This window comes from Grampus griseus (assembly GCF_964374135.1).
Source record: "Grampus griseus genome assembly, chromosome: 16".
In the NCBI taxonomy this organism is placed as follows: Eukaryota; Metazoa; Chordata; class Mammalia; order Artiodactyla; family Delphinidae; genus Grampus; species Grampus griseus.
The window spans coordinates 60,502,413-60,520,247 of record NC_139010.1 but is presented as its reverse complement, the minus strand read 5'-3'; the positions used below and the strand labels follow the sequence as shown (position 1 = coordinate 60,520,247).

General features: G+C 53.8%; 1 protein-coding gene across 3 annotated transcripts; it reads right to left on the bottom strand.

The window, feature by feature from the left end:
• Window positions 1-1,053: 1,053 nt before the first annotated feature.
• MFSD13A (major facilitator superfamily domain containing 13A) lies at window positions 1,054-14,602 on the bottom strand. Of its 3 annotated transcripts, none has more exons than XM_082674022.1 (9): window positions 14,543-14,602; window positions 6,514-6,756; window positions 5,999-6,081; window positions 4,962-5,414; window positions 4,686-4,812; window positions 3,772-3,868; window positions 3,036-3,207; window positions 2,767-2,960; window positions 1,054-1,348 (listed from the first exon to the last, which is right to left on the bottom strand). In XM_082674022.1, the coding sequence occupies exons 2-9, from the start codon at window positions 6,679-6,681 to the stop codon at window positions 1,086-1,088; spliced, it is 1,557 nt and encodes a 518-aa protein (XP_082530148.1). In that variant the 5' UTR covers window positions 6,682-6,756; window positions 14,543-14,602; the 3' UTR covers window positions 1,054-1,085. The 3 variants fall into 3 exon arrangements, with proteins under 3 accessions (XP_082530148.1, XP_082530147.1, XP_082530149.1); XM_082674023.1 differs by lacking the exon at window positions 1,054-1,348 and adding an exon at window positions 1,941-2,156; XM_082674021.1 differs by having other exon boundaries at window positions 2,767-3,207.
• Between the last annotated feature and the right edge of the window lie 3,233 nt (window positions 14,603-17,835).

Here is a 17,835-nt window from a genome sequence, read left to right as displayed (position 1 = left end):
ACAACTGGAGGGAGATGCTACTGACATCTAGTAGGCAGAGGCCAGGGATGCTGCTAAACACCCACAACGAAGAACAGCCCAGCCCCAAGTGTCTGCAGTGCCGAGGCCGAGAAACGCTGACCTCAAGCAGAGGTTCTCAGTCCCAGCTGCACGGGAAAATCACCACAGAGCTTTCCGAAACCCCAGTGCCAGGCGGTACCCAGACCCATGAAATCAGAATCTTGGGGAACAACTCAGACACCAGCATCTTTGCAAGCTCCCCAGCAACTCCAAGGTTAAGGACCTCTAGCCTAGAAGTGGCCACTCCTCCTTGCCCACCACGTCCAGCAGTGGTACACGGGAAACGCACTGGGGCTACGAACGCAGGCCTGAAAGCTGATTTGCTCCCAAGGGCCCATGCGGCCATGGGCCTGTGGGCTCTCCCTGCTATCCCAGTGACTCTGATGTGGGTGGCCCCCCACTCATCTCTGAAAATGCTCTCAGGCTGCTCTTATTAAGTAAGGAATCCTGTTCCCCAACCCACCACTCCCACACACAGCACAGACCTCAGGAGTGGGAATAGAAATGACCGACTTCGATCAGTCTGTGATGAAATGAACATTGCTGAGAGGCCAGCTGGGGACGCGGGTGCCCTGCAGCAGCTGGGGCGCGCTACTCCACGCACAGCTGAGGCAGAGAGTTCTGAGAGAAGCCACCGCAAGGGGCAGGTGGGACTCAGTTTCCTCTGACTAGGCCAAAGTGGTTTCCGAGCCCACATAGGGCGCCAGCCCCAGCCAGGAAGGAGGATAGGCCTCTGTGCCCACAGCAACCCCACGTGACCACAGGGCGGGCCCCCTCCCTTCGTGATCCTCTTCTTCCTCCTGCCGCATAGGAGGAAGCGGGTCCCTGAGCACAAACGCCCCAACCCTTGCCCAAGCTGAGCCCGACAGCCAAGCAGGAACTTAGACCTCAGTGACGCTCCCTGCGCAGCCCCAGGAGCTCCCACTCCGCCATCTGTCCTCCAGGCTGCACCCCAGGAAGGTGAAAGAGACTGGCCGCCCAGGGCTGCAGGTAGTGTCCTCAGCAGGGTGGCCTTGCCGCTCCCCTCACACCATCTTAATGTCCAGGGTTTGGGCCCGTGACAGGTTCTGACGCTGGGCTTTGACCGCATGCAGGCGTCTCCCATACAGCGTGAACTGGGACCAGGCGAACAGCTGCAGCAGAGCACAGGTGAGGGGAACCAGCACCAGCAGGTAGAAGCAGCCCTGGCGGAGCGTCGGGGCCTGTGGTGGGGGTGGAGCCGGGGGCTCTGGCCAGGGCTGGGCACTCCCCACAGGCGTCAGTGCGGGCTGCTGGAAGAGATCATGACCTAGGATGAGAGAGTCCGCAGAAAGAACAGGTCAGCCCTGGTCTCCTCCACAGTCCACAGTGCCGCATCTCACATGCCACGGGCACGTGTCCAAATGGCAGCTCTTGATTCCTCCCCCAGACTTGCTTCTCCCCTGTTCTTCTCTTCTTGGGGAATGGTACCGCCATCCCCCCAATAACCTCGAAGTCTTCCTAGATTCCTCAGTTAATTTCACCACTCCCCAACAGCCAATCCTTCACTTCCCCCAACTCCAAAACACAGCCCAAAACAAACACTTCTTTTCAGCCCCCGGCCCCACCTGCTCCAAGCCTCCATCGCCTGTGCCACAGCCTCCCTACAGCCCATCCTCCATACAGCAGTCAGAGCGAACTTTAAAGCATGTAAATCAGACGAGGCCACTCCCCTACTTAAAAGCCACCCAATAGCTGCACTGAGAATAAAATTCACACCCTGCCCAGATCTACAGAGCCCTCTTCACTTTTCCAGCCTCATCTCCAAACCACTCTTTTTTATAAATTTATTTCTTTATTTATTTTGCTGCATTGGGTCTTCGTTGTTGTGTGCGGGCTTTCTCTAGTTGTGGCGAGCCAGGGCTACTCTTCGTTTCGGTGCACGGGCTTCTCACTGCGGTGGCTTCTCTTTTTGCAGAGCACGGGCTCTAGGTGCGCCGGCTTTAGTAGTTGTGGCACGCGGGCTCAGTAGTTGTGACTCGTGGCTCTAGAGCGCAGGCTCAGTAGTTGTGGCACGTAGGCTTAGTTGCTCCGTGGCATGTGGGATCTTCCCGGACCAGGGCTCGAACCCGGGTCCCCTGCATTGGCAGATGGATTCTTAACCACTGCACCACCAGGGAAGTCTGCCAAACCATTCTTGATAACTTGGGCCCACTTCCAGTTCTCTCTGTCTGGGATTTGCTGAGATCTTTGTAGACCAAATCCTCGCCATTCAGTTCACATCCTGGGTGTCACCTCCTCAGAGAGACCTTCCCGGACCACACTAAGCAGCTTCTCAGTCACAATGGCTAGTTTTTACCAACACACTTATCACTACCTGTTTGGCTGTTTATTGCCGACCCTACCCCCACCCCCTGACTAGAATATAAGCTCCACGATGGCAAAGACCTTGTCTGTCTGATTTTGTCATCTCCCTCCCTAGAGGCACCTAGAGCAGCACCTGGCAGAGAAGGTATTCCATACATATTTGTTGAATGAATGAATGAAAGAGTGTAACCCAGTTCCTCTACCCACATGCAGAGAGGCAGAGGAGGGGTGGCAGCCGGGGGCGGCCCAGACCCAGCCTCTGTTGGCTGGTTGCCATTCTCTCCCTCAATGGACCCAGATCCCAGGCTGATCAGCTGGTACACCAGGTAAGCTGTGCTCCCTGGAGCCTCCAGAGCCCCGTGCCAGCCCCTGGGCTCTCACCTGTGTAGAAGCACAGCAGCCAGGTGCCCAGCAGCGGGGCGAAGGTCTGGCCTGGCTTGGTCACCAAGGCCACCATGCCAAAGAGAAGTGCTGAGGCCGCCTGCTTGCGGTGGTTCAGCACCAGGTCCTCGTCCACCAGGTCAGTGACCACCAAGGTCAACAGCTTACAGGTGCCCTCAGTGAAGACACGGTTGCTGCCGGCGGAGAGAGAGCAGACAAAAATGAAGGGGTGGGACAGAGGTGTGGGGACGAAGGAGGGCAGGGCATACCTGGCAATGAAGAGGCAGAGCAGGCCAGGGCGGTCGGGGCCAGCGCACAGCATGAGCAGGCTCAGGCCCAGCTTGAGCAGGAAGAGCCCGCGCACCACAGCGTAGACGCCCCAGCGCCGGCACAGGGGCAGGAAGTAGAGATTGTTGAGATGCGGAGCGACATAGGAGATGCCTGGGGAAGGGGGTGCGGCCTCGTCAGGGGGCACGGCCACAACCTCCACAACTGCTCACGGTTGGCCATCGGAATCAGAGTTTGCACTGATCCAACACTAACGAGGTTCAGGCTCCGTGCTAAGAGCTTCACACCCTTTTATTTAGTCCTCACGACCCTTTAAGGTAAGTACTATTATCATTCCTACTTTACAGAGAAGTGGAGGCCCAAAGAGATGAAATAAAACACACCCAAGGCCACACAGTGAATAAGCACGGTCAAGACACACACCCAGGCCTGTCAGGACAGTAGTCCTCCCTGTGAACCAGCCACTGTACCACTTCACCTCTGGGTGTCACCGCCACCCAGAGGACCACCATGAGGGCAGCCCTACCCACTCAAACCCACAGAGGCTCCCTCCCTCCCTCTGGAAAACAGAGCTGGGGGCTGGAGGTGCAACCCCAGCACGGATTCTGCCCTCTGCCACCTGGGCCCCAGCTGGGGAGGCGGCTGTGCCTACAGCCGGGCTAGGGGTTCTGGGGTACAAGCCTTTGTCCTTCCGGCCTGCCCGAGGCACCCACTCACCCAACAGGAAGGAGCCAGTGGAGAGGGAGATGTGGTCTGACAACAGATGCTCCAGGAAGAGGGGGAAGAAGTTGCTGTTGAAGTGGCAGTGAAAGACCTGCAACCAACAGGGACAGTGAGGAGGCCAGGAAGAGGGCAGAAGCCAGCAGGTGGGGCAGCAGGAGCAAGAGCGGCCTCCACCCCCGTGTCCCTCGGCGTGGAACGTGCCAGAACAAAACCTGAAACCAGGGCTTCCCTGGTGGCGCAGTTGTTGGGAGTCCGCCTGCCGATGCAGGGAACACGGGTTCGTGCCCCGGTCCGGGAAGATCCCACATGCCGTAGAGCGGCTAGGCCCGTGAGCCATGGCCGCTGAGCCTGCGCGTCTGGAGCCTGTGCTCCACAACAGGAGAGGCCACAGCAGTGAGAGACCCGCATACCGCAAAAAACAACAACAACAAAACCTGAAACCAACTTCCTATGCTCATCAAGTTTGCTAAAAGTTAGAAGGAATGACAAAATTGTCATTAGAACAATTAAAAGCTTTTTCTCTTATAAAACCTATCAATGCTAAAACAAGCTAAATGACACAAAAACAATCTATTTCTAAATTTGGTTGGCTTATATACTACATATGTTTTAGGTATGGCATGTGGTGTTTTAAAAGTCTCCAAAGGGGCACCTCTTTTTCATATCCTCGCTTTGCAGGTGAGGACACAGCTGCCCCGAGAGACTGAGACAAGCCTAAGATGACGCAGAGAGCTAGGAGCTCAGATGCTGCTAGAATCCAGGTATCTAACAACCCAACTTGTGCTCCTGCCATTGAATGGCCCAGCCATTCTCAGGCGAGGCCAGAACTGATCTCCCAGCTTCTGAGGAGCCTGTCCCCTTGAGTGAGGCATTCGTAGCCATCCTGGACGGAGGCACTGCTCCCGTACCTGCACCAGGTCCATGCCCACGAACCACAGGAAGTTCCGTTGGCGGGCCAGCTGCCGAAGGTACTGGCCCAAGGTGATGCTGCCCATCTCCTCGCCGCCAAGAAGCAGCTCTTCTTCTTCACACAGGCTACGGGGCAGAGGGGAGTCAAGAACGGCCTAGGCTGGGCCAGAGCCATCGCCCACCGGGCAGCCACCCACCAGCCAGGGGCCCCAGCATGGCAGTCATACCCAGCAGAGTGCTGGCGGGACCCTGGAGAGCCAGAGCTGTCCACTCACCCGCCATCCACAGCCAGGGTTGGGCACCCCGGTTCCCTGCTGGCCGCCTCCACCCGCCATCTCAGCAGCCGTGTGGCCCCCACAAAGCCCAGCCCAGACCCAGCGGCCAGTGCCAGGCAGAAGGCGCGGAAGGAAGAGAAGTCTTCTTTGTTCCAGAAGGCGTAGGAGGCAAAGACAGACAGGGAGCCAGCTGCACTGAAGAGGGAGCAGTAGAAGTTGAGGTGGGTGCGGTCGTGGGCTGAGAGGGCCAGGTCAGCCAGCAAGGCATGATGGTGCAGGTCCACGAGCGTCAGGAAGCCATCATAGAGGCACAGGCACAGCAAGAACTGCAGGCCAGCTGGGGCCCACGGCACCCAGAACGCCAGGAACGACAGCGCCAGCAGCGGCCCATGCCAGCCCAGCGCCCGCACCCGTGCCAGCACCACGGCCCTCGAGGAGAGCCTGGCGCCTGACCTGCCAGGGAGAGGGGTGCTGTTGGGAGATGCCCCTACAGCCTCGGCAGGCCCCAGTTCCCCCTGCCCGGGGCCCAGAGGAGGGAACAACAGAGGCCCAGAGCATGGGACTCACACCAGGGTGGTCCCACTGAGCCCTGAGTTCAACCCCTGATTTAGGAAGCACAACTCACCAGTGGATACACTCTCCCCTCTGCTCTCTTACCAGCCTGCCAGGGCTGATGGCCAAAGGGTGGTGGGATACCCATTTCTCAAGCTTGGGGGCAGTGATGGGCCCGAGCAGGGATGGGCTAAAGAAATGTGCCAGAAGCAGCAGAGTGTTTGCTGCACGGAGCCCCGTCCTGAGGGCCTGGTAAGCCAAGCGGGGGTAAATTTCTCCCCGAGCTGAGCAAGGCAGCAGCCAGCCAAGGCCACTTCTTCAAACTGGACAGAGTCTGCCTGACCTTGGGAAAGGAGGAAGCCTGCACAACAGCTGGAAATGGTCTCCCTTTCTTCCCCACCCCAAACACAGGCAGGGGTCCTCCAGCTCTGGGGGCGGGGGTAGGTGGGACAGAACCAGTTCTGAGCCATCCTCGGGAAACAAACCGGGGCTGGGAGCTGAGGAACTGACGGTCACTCAGCCAGCCGAACAGGGGGTCATTGAGGCTGTTCCAGAGGAGAAACACCGTCTGTGGGCAGAGGGGAAACGGGCAGGTGGGCTCCAGGCAGTCTCCTCTCCGGGGCTTTCTCCATCCCAGCCTGCTCGCCACCTCTCAGAGATGACCCCAGCTTTCCTTCCTGCAAACCTTTGCTCAGGTCAGTCCCTCTGTTATAACCCATAGCGACTGTCCCATCAAACTCCCACCCATCCAGGTCCCAGCTGATAAATATATGTGAATATATTATCAATGTGCATACATAGAACAGTGCCTGGCTCACAAGACAGAGGCCAGGAGAGCTGGCGTAATCCTCACTGAGGAGTCATCAAGGCCTCCAGCTCCAGCTTTCCTTGCTGAATCTCGGTGGGCAACCCGGCTTGCCCCAAGCTCCTGGCTGGGCAGGATCCAGCCCTGCCATCTGCCTGGCTCCCACCCTGGCTAGCTGCCCCAGCTCTGGCCTACCTCTCCGACCCAGAAGGCAGCTTTGTTGATCTTGTACACTGAGACAAAGGTGTCCACGTAGTAAAGCAGGAACACGTTGTGCAGGACAGAGATGAAGAGGGCCAGGGAGCCATAGACCATGGCCGTGGGCAGGCCCAGCAGCCAGGCCCAGGGCCCACCCAGCCCCATGGCGGCCAGCCCAGCCTCAGCCCCAGGAGTACTGAGGAGCGCTCATGGCCACGGGCAGTCTGGCCATCCTTGTCCCTGGGGAAGAAGAAGCCAGTTAGCTGCAGGGATCAGAGCCAGCTGATCTAACCCCAGACCTCTGAGTCATCTCACTGGGAGAAAGTCTGTACGTAAAACAAAACTGGGGAATCGTCAATGATGTCCAGCTAAAACAATGCTGGACTAGATACCACTACTGGAGAGTAACCCAAGGAAACTGATAAAGGCGTGGGAAGAGAAGGCAGCCAGCCAGCAAGTGCTGAGCCAGGTCGCGTGCTAGTGCTCAGTATCTTCTTTCATCCATACTTTACTCAACCTTAACGGTCCAGACATGACAACCCTGGGCTTGGGCACACACTGTGCCTACAGTGGCACCTCGGGCAAGCTACTTAACCCCAGCCTCAGTTTTCTCTTCTGTAAAAAGGAAAAGTGGATGATCATGGCTACTCAGAGGAATGTAAGGATTAAATGAGGTAACTCACAGAAAGTGCTCAATAAATGGACGTTAGTGATCTCATTATCATCTTTATAAAATCCCTACAAAGTTTACAGCACTATTACAGTATTATAGGAGAGCAACCCCAAGCTCAGAGATGTTAAGTGATTTGCCCAGTGTCGCACAGCAAAAAAGTAGCAGATTTGAACCCTGACCTGTCTGGCTCCAAAGCCTTTTCTGCCACTTGACCTCCCAAATTGGGTTCCTATGGACTGCTGGGTAGAATGGAGAAACCTGCTGTGATGGCAGTTTCCATAGGGATATACAAGTTATAAGATATGATAAGAGTCCACAACTGCTCACGCACTTTGATTCCGGAAATTTCACCTCAAGGAACTAACCCCAAGGGAACAAGTACAGAGCTGTTCATGGCAGCAACATTTATAAACAGCCAAAAGCTGGACACAGCCCAGGAACACAACAAAGGGACTGGCTCAACAAGCCCGATGCTCTCCAGAAAGGCCAAGTACGTGGGCAACCTCAACACAGGGGAGAGAAACTCAAGAACATGTTACATGAAAAGAGAGAACAGGGCTTCCCTGGTGGCACAGTGGTTGGGAGTCTGCCTGCCAATGCAGGGGACGCGGGTTCGTGCCCCGGTCCAGGAAGATCCCACATGCTGCGGAGCGGCTGGGCCCGTAAGCCATGGCCGCTGGGCCTGCGCGTCCGGAGCCTGTGCTCCGCAACGGGAAGAAGCCACAACAGTGAGAGGCCCGTGTACCGCAAAAAAAAAAAAAAAAAAAAGAGAGAGAGAGAACAAAGGACAGCACGAGTGCCTGCTCCCAACCAGGCCGACTCGTGTACAGAGACCAGCAGGCTAGACTGACCATGGATGGAAAAGCAAATAAAAGTCAGATTTTTATTAAAGCAGCGCTTCTCATACTGTAATGTGCTTCCAAGTCACCAGGGGACTTTGTTAAAATGCAGATTTTGCCTCCATAGGCGTGGGGAAGAATCTGAGATTCTGCATTCCTAACAGGCTCCCAGGTGGCACCAATGCTGCTGGTCCATGACCACACTTTAAGCAGCCAGGCATTAAGTCTATCTGTCTCTTTAGATTCAAAGTTGTTGTTCTCTTTTCAGAAAAATAATCTCATGTGTGCTTGTCTGACCCCCAGAGGGAAGCTATGGGGGCTTCCTTCTCTCAAACTCCCTGTTCTGAGTTGAATGTGCCCCAAAGAGATAAGTACAAGTCCTAACCCCCAGTATCTGTGAGTGCAACCTTATTTGGAAATAGGATCTTTGCAGATGTAACCAAGTTAAGATGAGATCATACTGAGTTAGGGTGGGCCCTAATCCAATGACTGGTATCCTTAAAAGGAGAGGGAAATTTGGACACAGAGACAGACACACACAAAGGGAAGACAGCCACCTGAAGATGCAGGCAGAAATGTGAATGACGCATCTACAAGCCAAAGAACACTAAGGATTGCAGGCAACCACCAGGAGCTAGGAAGAGGCAAGGAAGGATTCTTTCCTAGAGCCTCCCTCCAGAGGGCACATGACCCTGCTGATGCCTTGATGTTGGATTTCTACCCTACAGGAACTGGGAGGTTGCCTTAAGCCACTCAGTTTGTGGCAGCCCTAAAACTTATACACTTCCTCAGAGGCTTTCTCTTTGAGTCCTCATGACCCAAGCCTACCCATGGGCTTCATTTACATGTCCGCATGCTTGCACGCACACATGCAGAACAGAAACTTCTGTTTCCCCATCAGAGTCAGGCCCTGGAGGACCGACTTCAGCCCCAGTCCAAATGTGGTGACTCCCCAGGCCCTGTTCTTGCCCCATGAGCAACCATGGCTCCCCTTCCCTGCCCAGCCTTCAAGGGCCTCTGTAGTCTGGCCTCTCCCCACCAGACCAGCCCAGACTCCCATGGATCTTCAAGCCACTGTCTCCTCTGGCCAGGCCTTTGTTCTTTTTTTTTTTTTTAATAAATTTATTTATTTATCCATTTTTGGCTGCATTGGGTCTTCGTTGCTGCGCACAGGTTTTCTCTGGTTGCGGCGAGCAGGGGCTACTCTTCATTGTGGTGTGTGGGCTTCTCATTGTGGTGGCTTCTCTTGTTGCGGAGCACGGGCTCTAGGCACGAGGGCTTCAGTAGTTGTGGCACGAGGGCTCAGTAGTTGTGGCTCGTGGGCTCTAGAGCGCAGGCTCAGTAGTTGTGGCACACAGGCTTAGTTGCTCTGCGGCATGTGGGATCTTCCCGGACCAGGGCTCGAACCCATCTCCCTTGCATTGGCAGGCAGATTCTTAACCACTGCGCCACCAGGGAAGCCCCCAGGCCTTTGTTCTTGATGGTGCCTCCTACCAGAAGCACCCTGCCCATGTCTTCATCTCCATCTCACCCATCCCTCAGGAGCCAGCACCATGTCAAGAAGACCTTCTCCAACTCCTCGGCCCTCACTGGTGCCTCCTGCCCCTGCACAGCACTCTCCCACCTGCCCGCACTCCAGCCTGACTGTGGGGTTCTCCAGCGCAGGGCCTGTGTCTTCGCCCTCTCTCTCCCTCTCTGGACTCAGCCACTCTTGCTATAAGAGTGACGGGTAAGAAAGAGGCTCTGCAGGGAGAATAAGGATGGTATCTCATGGGAGTCTCTCTCAGGCTCAATGGAAGCTGAGTGGCAATTCACTCAAGAGATCGGTATGCAGCCCCCCATCCCCTGTGCCAACCTTGTGCCAGCCCACGCCTAGTGGTGGAGCAATGAGAGAAGGAGGAGTGGCCAAAACTACCTGAAAGCAGCCGCTAAGTCTGTGAGAATCTCTCCCAGGCCATAATGATGCCACCTTGTCCCAGAGCCGGAGGATATCCAGGTGGCCTCTCCCTGGGGGCTTTGAGCCCCTGAAGAAACATTTGGTGGGAAATACTTTTTTTTTTCACAGCTTTATTGAGGTACAACTGACATATAATAATCTGCATATTGGGGAGTCCCCTGGTGGCCTAGTGGTTAGGATTCTGGGCTGTCACTGCCATGGCCTGGGTTCAATCCCTGGTTGGGGAACTGAGATCCTGCAAGCTGCACAGCATGGCCAAAAGAAAAAAAGAAAAAAAAAAAGACCTCCCGCCCCCCCAATAATAATAATTTGCACATGTTCAAAGTGTACAGCCTGATCAGTTTTGGCATAGGTATGCCTGTGAAACTGTCACCACAATTGAGATCAGGAACATATCCATCACCCTTTAAGTTTCCTTGGCACTTTCCAAGTAACATAGTGGAAAGAAGACACAACTGGAGGTCTCCAAAGTCCCAACTCCACCATTTCCTACCCGTGTGACCTGAAGCAATTTGCTAAACCTCTCCATGCCTGTTTCCTGATCTGCACGATGGGGCCAACCTTCCTAAGGCTAGGGTTAGCAGTCCATGAGAAAATACTCTAAGGCAACGAGCACAGGAAGTGCAGCGAGCACCCAAACTTCAGAGATTACTGCTAACGAGCCTCCCAGACCCTCCATACCTACCACACAAGGGTGGGGTGGGCTAATCTAAAGGTGCTTTGGGGCTGTAAAGCACCATGTACACCTCTGCTGCTATCCTTAACCCAGGTCACCTCCTGTGATTCCCCAGAGCCTTTCAGAACTCCCCTCCCTCACCTTGAAAGCCTTTGTCCAAAGGGAGTGAAACCTCCTGGCACCCCTACCCCGATGTCCAGTGGCCTGCCCTGGTTACTGGAGAAGGTGGACCCTACAGGCAAGGTCCCCAGCCTCCAGCAGCTGGGGCAACAGTAGAAGAAAACCTCAAAGTGCGGTGAGATGGAAAACGTATGACTTTTGCCATCAGAAGGGCCTGGGTTTACATCTCAACTGAACTTTCTACTAACTGTAACTGCAGGCAAGGTCTGAGCTTGTCTGAACCTTGGTTTCCTCACCTGTAAAATGGGAGTAACAGTGCCTATTTTTATAGGAATTCAGGGAGGATTAAACTATGTCTAGGAAGCCCAGAGCACCGACAGAAATGTGCTCAGAAACTGGCATTTCCTTGGGCTCACTTATAACAGATCAAGGTAGGAGCAGGGGAATATGCTGGTAATCAGGCCCCTTCCTGTGGTAGGCGAGTTTGAGAGAAAAATCAAGGCACAAGGGGGAAAGTCAGAAGAGGACGGCCTGCAAGGAGCACGGGCCCAGATGATGTTCATGAGTACCAGAGACAGACCACTACCATGGACCAGATCTAGAGGCAAAGCAACCTGTCCAGGTAAGCCTCTGCCCGGGAAAGAAAGCTGGGGGAGGAGTATGCAGGGTCACTCCAGATTCTACTCCTCCATCAGGAACTGCTTCCTCTAATAGCCCTCCCCACCCCCACTCCACCCCCACAGAGAACAACAGCCCTGCCTCTCGGGGGAGGAAGGCTTGGGGCTCACACCAGCCTAGTTGCATAACCTGGCTGAGATAACCTGTAACCTGCAACCAACTCCACCCTCACCTTGGCACCTAGCAGGAGAGCCTGCTGGTGGCCCCAGAGCCCATCTCCCATGCCCCCCGCTGGTGTGGTCCCAGTTGTGTGGCCTTGAGCCAGCCACTCCCTCTCCCTGGGCCTCAGTTTCCTCATCTATAAAGTGGGGATGACAACGCCAACCTCTTAGATTGCTGTAGGGCTGAAATGCAAAAGATATATAAAGCACAAAGCCTAGTGCCTGGCACTGAGAAGACCCTCAATAAAATGTAGCTATTCATGGGCTTCCCTGGTGGCACAGTGGTTAAGAATCCTCCATCCAATGCAGGAGACACGGGTTCGAGCCCTGGTCCAGGAAGATCCCACACGCCGCAGAGCAACTAAGCCTGTGCGCCACAACTGAGCCTGCGCTCTAGAGCCCGTGCTCCACAAGAAGAGAAGCCACCGCAATGAGAAGGCCACGCACCACAACGAAGAGTAGCCCCGGCTCACCGCAACTAGAGAAAGCCCAGAGCAGCAACGAAGACCCAACACAGCTAAAAACAAATACATAAAATTTTTTTTAATGTAGCTATTCTTCTTCTTTTTCATGTCTCTGAAGTTTGGCTTTATGATCTTTAAAGAGTTGCAGTCAGTGTCCCCTTCTGCCAAATCCATGACTGAAGTTGTCTTTTCAGCACTCAACATTGATGCTTCTCACTGCTTGATATATCCTGTCATCCATCAAATTCTTTTTTAAGTGCCACCTCCAACCTTTGTTCATGTTGTCCCTTCCACCTAAAACACCCTAGATGTAACTACATACCATTTCTCAGACATATAAGATATGCCTGGTTTTTACACCTATCATCATGAATCCTTACAACTCTTGTTACTATTTCCATCCTCATCTTGTAAGTGAAGAAACCAAGGCTCTGAAGGTTAAATAGCTGGCCCCAAATCACAGAGCTATTAAGTGCTAGAGCCAAAATTCAAAACAGGTGCTTCTGACTAAAAAACACCCAAAAACTCAGCATTTCTCACATCACTAGGCCCATACCGCCACCACAATTGTATCAAATCCTGCTGATTCAAGCAAGGCCCAGTTCAGGGGCACATACCTTCCCAAGGGCACCAAGTCAGGTGTTCTCTCCCCTTTTCAGGTCCCTTGGCTCTGTATCAGGATCCAAATGTCTCCCTAACCCTTCTCCAGCACCCAAGCTCCTTAAAGGCAGGGCCAGGTCAGACCTGCCCCTGATCTGGACTCCCAGCTTCCACCAGGCTCCTTCACCACACAGTAAGTGCTCAATTAATACCTTCTGGGTCAATTTGACCCTAAAAGGCCAATGTGGACATCCGCAGCCCAACGGGAGAGCAGTATTAGGAGGAGTGTCCTCCCCAGATCCCACTGTGCCCCTCAGCTCTGCATTCTGCTTGGCTGTGGGAGTCAAAAAGAGGCAACCTGGGGAACCCTGATGTGAAACATGGACAGCAAGGCAACAGGTGAGGCAACAAAGAGGAACAGTGATAATAACAAAATGTAACACTTACTAAGCTTTCACCCGTGTGCTAAGGAGAATTGATACACACCAGATCAGGAAGGGCTTTGGAAACCACACACAAGATCCTATCCTGAGGACAATAGGATGGGGGGCACTGGGAGTGGCCAGGTGACAGAATCAGATGTTTAGAAGGAGCCCCCAGCATCATGTAAAAACTCTCCCCTCCTCACCCCATCAGGCTTCTGGGAGATAGAGAACCAGAAAATGATAGAAACAGTAGCAGCTCCCTGATTTCTGAACCAGCCTGTGGTGAGTAGGGGGCTGATGAATTTGGTAGAGGAAACCAAGAATGACAGACGGGGCCCCTGGGGTGAGGGGCTTCAGAAAGAGGGTGGGTGTTAGCTTCTGATTCCTTTCAGAAGGACTAGAGACTGTATGAGAAGCTATTAGTATGGAGGGAAAAAATCTACTAATAAGCATAATTTGGAGTTGGGAGCCCTGGGTCAAGTTTGAACCTTATCACTAACTAGCTCTCTGAGTTTATTCCTACATCTGCAAAGCGGGAGAAAATTCCATTCCCTGCCTGTCCCGGGAGTATCAAATGAATAAGAAAGGTATTATACCCTGCGCAAATATTAGGTGTGTCCTTTTTTCAACAAGCAGGTGACCTCTGAATTGTCTTCTGTGTTTCTTGTTTCACACCCCCTTTCCCTCCCTGCTCAGTCTCCCCACGGCAGGACCAGCCCTGGCAGGGCTATTGGGGACGCCCAACCCTGGAAGGGTGCCACTTTCCATGCAGTGACTAATGGGCCCATCCTCCTCCTCAGGCTGGAAACGAACTTCACCCTACTGGGGGAGGGACCTTCTCCCTTTCCCTCCCTGCTCCGCAGCAGCACTGGAGGATCAGCAACTTCACCTCAGGACCATGCACTCCTCACGAGCCACAGAGGAGTCTGGGAACAACCCAGGAGTTCCTTACTCAATAGCTGGCACTGAACCATGTGGTGGTTCTCCAGCCTGTCGGCACATTAAAATCACCTGAGGAGCTGCTCAATAACACGAAAGCCCAAGCCTCACCCCTGACCAATTAAATCGTAATTTCTAAGGATGGGGCCCAGCATCGGTGTTCTTTTAAAGCTCCCCAATTGGTTCTACAACGCCACCAGGGTTAAAAGCCATTATGTTAATGAAATGGATCCCGGCCTGATGCATCATGCGACCCCAGGGAGTCCCTCTGCAAGAATTCCATCCTCACCCCTTGAGCCCAAGCTTCTCCCACCCTGCCCCGAGGCACTCTCTCAACCCACACCCAGATCACTTCAGGAACTCCCACAGACAGCCCCCAGGACTCCCAGAGCAGACAGCATTCCTGTACCCTTCGGGTGTGTCCTTTGTGACCAACTGGCCCCCAGTCCGGCCCGCTCCTGCCCCCAAGCCCCGGCCGCGGGCCAGCCCCTCACCGAAATTGTGGCAGGCGAAGCCTAATCCCGCGGCTGCCCGAAGCCAGGTGCCAGCCAGTGCGCCTGCGCGCAGGCCTCCAGCAGCTTCTCCAGCCCCTTCTTCCGCTCCTGCCCAGCGATTGGCTCCGCGTGGCTCCGGGACCGCTGCTTCGGCAGGTGCTCGCGCCCGAGGATGCCGCCGCCATATTTGTTACGGGCGCTTGCTCTTAGGGACCAAAAAGAGGACGTGGGCGCCAGCAAAAAACGGGCAGATTGTCTGTATTCCTGGCCGGTTCACCCCCTCCCTCTCACTTCCACGAAGGCTTAATGTCATTTCAGTTCAAATCAACAAGGTTTTTTCTGAGAGCTTCCCATCCTCTCCCCCGTCCTTTTTTTTTGCCTGTCGTGCGGCTGGTGGGATCTTAATTAACCCACCAGGGATCGAATCTGCACCCACTGCAGTGGAAGCCAGGAGTCTTAACCACTAGACCTCCGGGGAAGTCCCCCACCCCTACTATTAATTCGGAAAATGAAGAGAGCTCAGCACCTTCCTTCAAGCCTTGTGATGTGACTGGATGCACAGCTGAGACAGATATGAAGATGACAGTGGCACGACCTGGGACTCCCTGATGCTGGATTGTGAGCTTGTCAAGAGTGGACAGGCCCAGCTTGAGCTGTGGGCACCAGGGTTCAGGCCACAGGCACCAGGCCCTGAGAGAGCAACCAAGCAGCCCAACCTCTTCTTATTATTATTTTCTTGTTTCTTTTCTTTTTTTTTTTGGTTGCACCAGGTGTTAGTTGCGGCACGTGGGCTCCTTAGTTGTGGCATGCGAGCTCTTAGTTGCGGCATGCATGTGGGATCTAGTTCCGGGACCAGGGATCAAACCCAGGCCCCCTGCCTTGGGAGCTCAGAGTCTTATCCACTACGCCACCAGGGAAGTCCCAACCTCCTATTAATAGTAATAGTAAAATATAAGGCTACGGAGCTCTTACAGTGTGCCCTGTGCTGTGTTAAGCACTCTACATGCATTATCTTGTTGAGTCCTCACATAGTCATCCCTGGGAGGTAGGTGCTATTATCCCCATTTTACAGATGAGGAAACTGAGGTTGGGAGAGATTCAGTGACTTTCACACAGCAAGCAAGAGGCCCAGACAAGTTGGAACCCAGACTTTCTCTCAGAACAGGAGTCTTCCCTCTTCCTACCCCTGCCCAGACCCTGAAAGTCAAGTTTTGTTTTGCTCAGTCTAGTCTGGTAAGGATGTCCCACGTCTTCTCCCAACAGGCCTGTAAGCCTACTTAGATTTCTAGGCAATTAGACAGCACAGACTCCAGACTTGCTGTTTCCCTACCCTGGGATATGGGGCCATGAGTGTGGCTTTTGGCTTCTGGGGGACCTGGGACTCAGTTCCCTAGCTCCACCACTTCTTTTTCGGGGATGCTCTTTTTGTGAGCCTCTGTTTTACTCCTTAGAGGGATTTTGTGGGCATTAAATGAGAAATAGGGGTGTAAGAGTTCTGTTGTCAACAGGAATATCATCCTCTGCCTCCTTCCTGACAACCTGGCAAGGGCCCACCCAGAGCAAACAGTCCAATACAAGAGCCCAGGTGTCCAGGTGCTAGAGTCTGTTCAACCAGTTCCTGGGGAGCCCCAGAGGCCCCATGAACCTTGTCCCCAGCGTTCATTTCCCACCAGTCTGTCTCACTTTCCTCCTCCCCAGTCCTGCCTTTTCAGACTCTCTTCTTACCTCCTAGGTCTCCTCTTGGCCACACACACATCACCTCTTTTCTAGACTTCAAGCAATTGATGAAACCCCTCATGCTCCAGAAAGCCCTCATGACTAGAAGGAAGATTACCATTTCTCTCCCATCCTTACCCCTTACCCCCATCTATGCTTTACTGGCTGTGAGAATAGAGGGCAGGAAGGGCAGGAAACCAGCATTCAGCATAGAGTCTGGTACACTAGGGCCTCCATAAATTGACTAAAGGAGTCCCTCTGCCGTTCCATCTCTGGCCAGCATGTGCCTTTATTTCAAAGCAACACTGAGCCTTTACTTAGCCCTCCCTGGGTATCCCGTGGGGGAACAGGAGAATGTGGAGAGCTGCCAAGGGGCTGGAACTGGATGTGACCTTATAGGAAAGACTTTGGCTCCTGTGTGGCACTGAATACCCCACTCTGAGTTCCCTCAGCCCTCTGATTTTATAGACAATGGAACCAGTTACCCTTTTTTGTCAGCACCAGGGCTGGGCCTTGTGATTATCTCTGATTTCCCTTCCCAGTTGTCAAGCACAGAGATAACTGGGAGGGGACATGGGGTGCAATTGAAGATTGCCTTGAGTCATACCGGAGTCTCTGGATCGTGGGAGAGAGACATACAAAAACTCTCCCTGACGTTCTCTCCTCCCTTGGCTTCTGACCTCTGTGATCTAGGTTCCGCCATGTTCTCCTCCTACCTAACAACTCCTCCTCGGGCCCCTTCACCGGGGCACTTTTTCCCAGGGCTTTCTTAGTTGCAGAGAGGGTCCCCCAAATTTCCATTTTCAAAACTCTTCACACATTCACTTAAACTTGTCAGGCCATACACTATATGGGGTAAAAGGGACTTCAAAAACAAGATTGCCTGTTGGTGGGAATATAAATTGGTGCAGCCACTATGGAAAGCAGTATGGAGTTTTCTCAAAAAAACTAAAAATAGGGCTTCCCTGGTGGTGCAGTGGTTGAGAGTCCGCCTGCCGATGCATGGGACACGGGTTCGTGCCCCGGTCCGGGAAGATCCCACATGCAGCAGAGCTGCTGGGCCCGTGAGCCATGGCCGCTGAGCCTGCGCGTCCGGAGCCTGTTGCTCCGCAACGGAGAGGCCACAACAGTGAGAGGCCCGCGTACCGCAAAAAAAAAAAAAAAAAAAAAAAAAAACTAAAAATAGAACTACCGGATGTCCCTGGTGGAGCAGTGCTTAAGAATCCGCTTGCCAATGCAGGCGACACCGGTTCGATCCCTGATCCGGGAAAATCCCACATGCCGCGGAGCAACTAAGCCCATGCGCCACAACTACTAAGCCTGTGCTCTAGAGCCCGCGAGCCAGAACTACTGAGCCCACGCGCCACAACTACTGAAGCCTGCGCACGCTAGAGCCCGCATGCAACAACCACTGAACCTGCATGCTGCAACCACTGAAGCCCGTGTGTCTAGCGCCCGTGCTCTGCAAAAGAGAAGCCACTACAGTGAGAAGCCCGCACACTGCATGAAGACCCAACACAGCCAAAAATAAATAAATTAATTAATTAATTAATTAAAAATAGAACTAGCATATGACC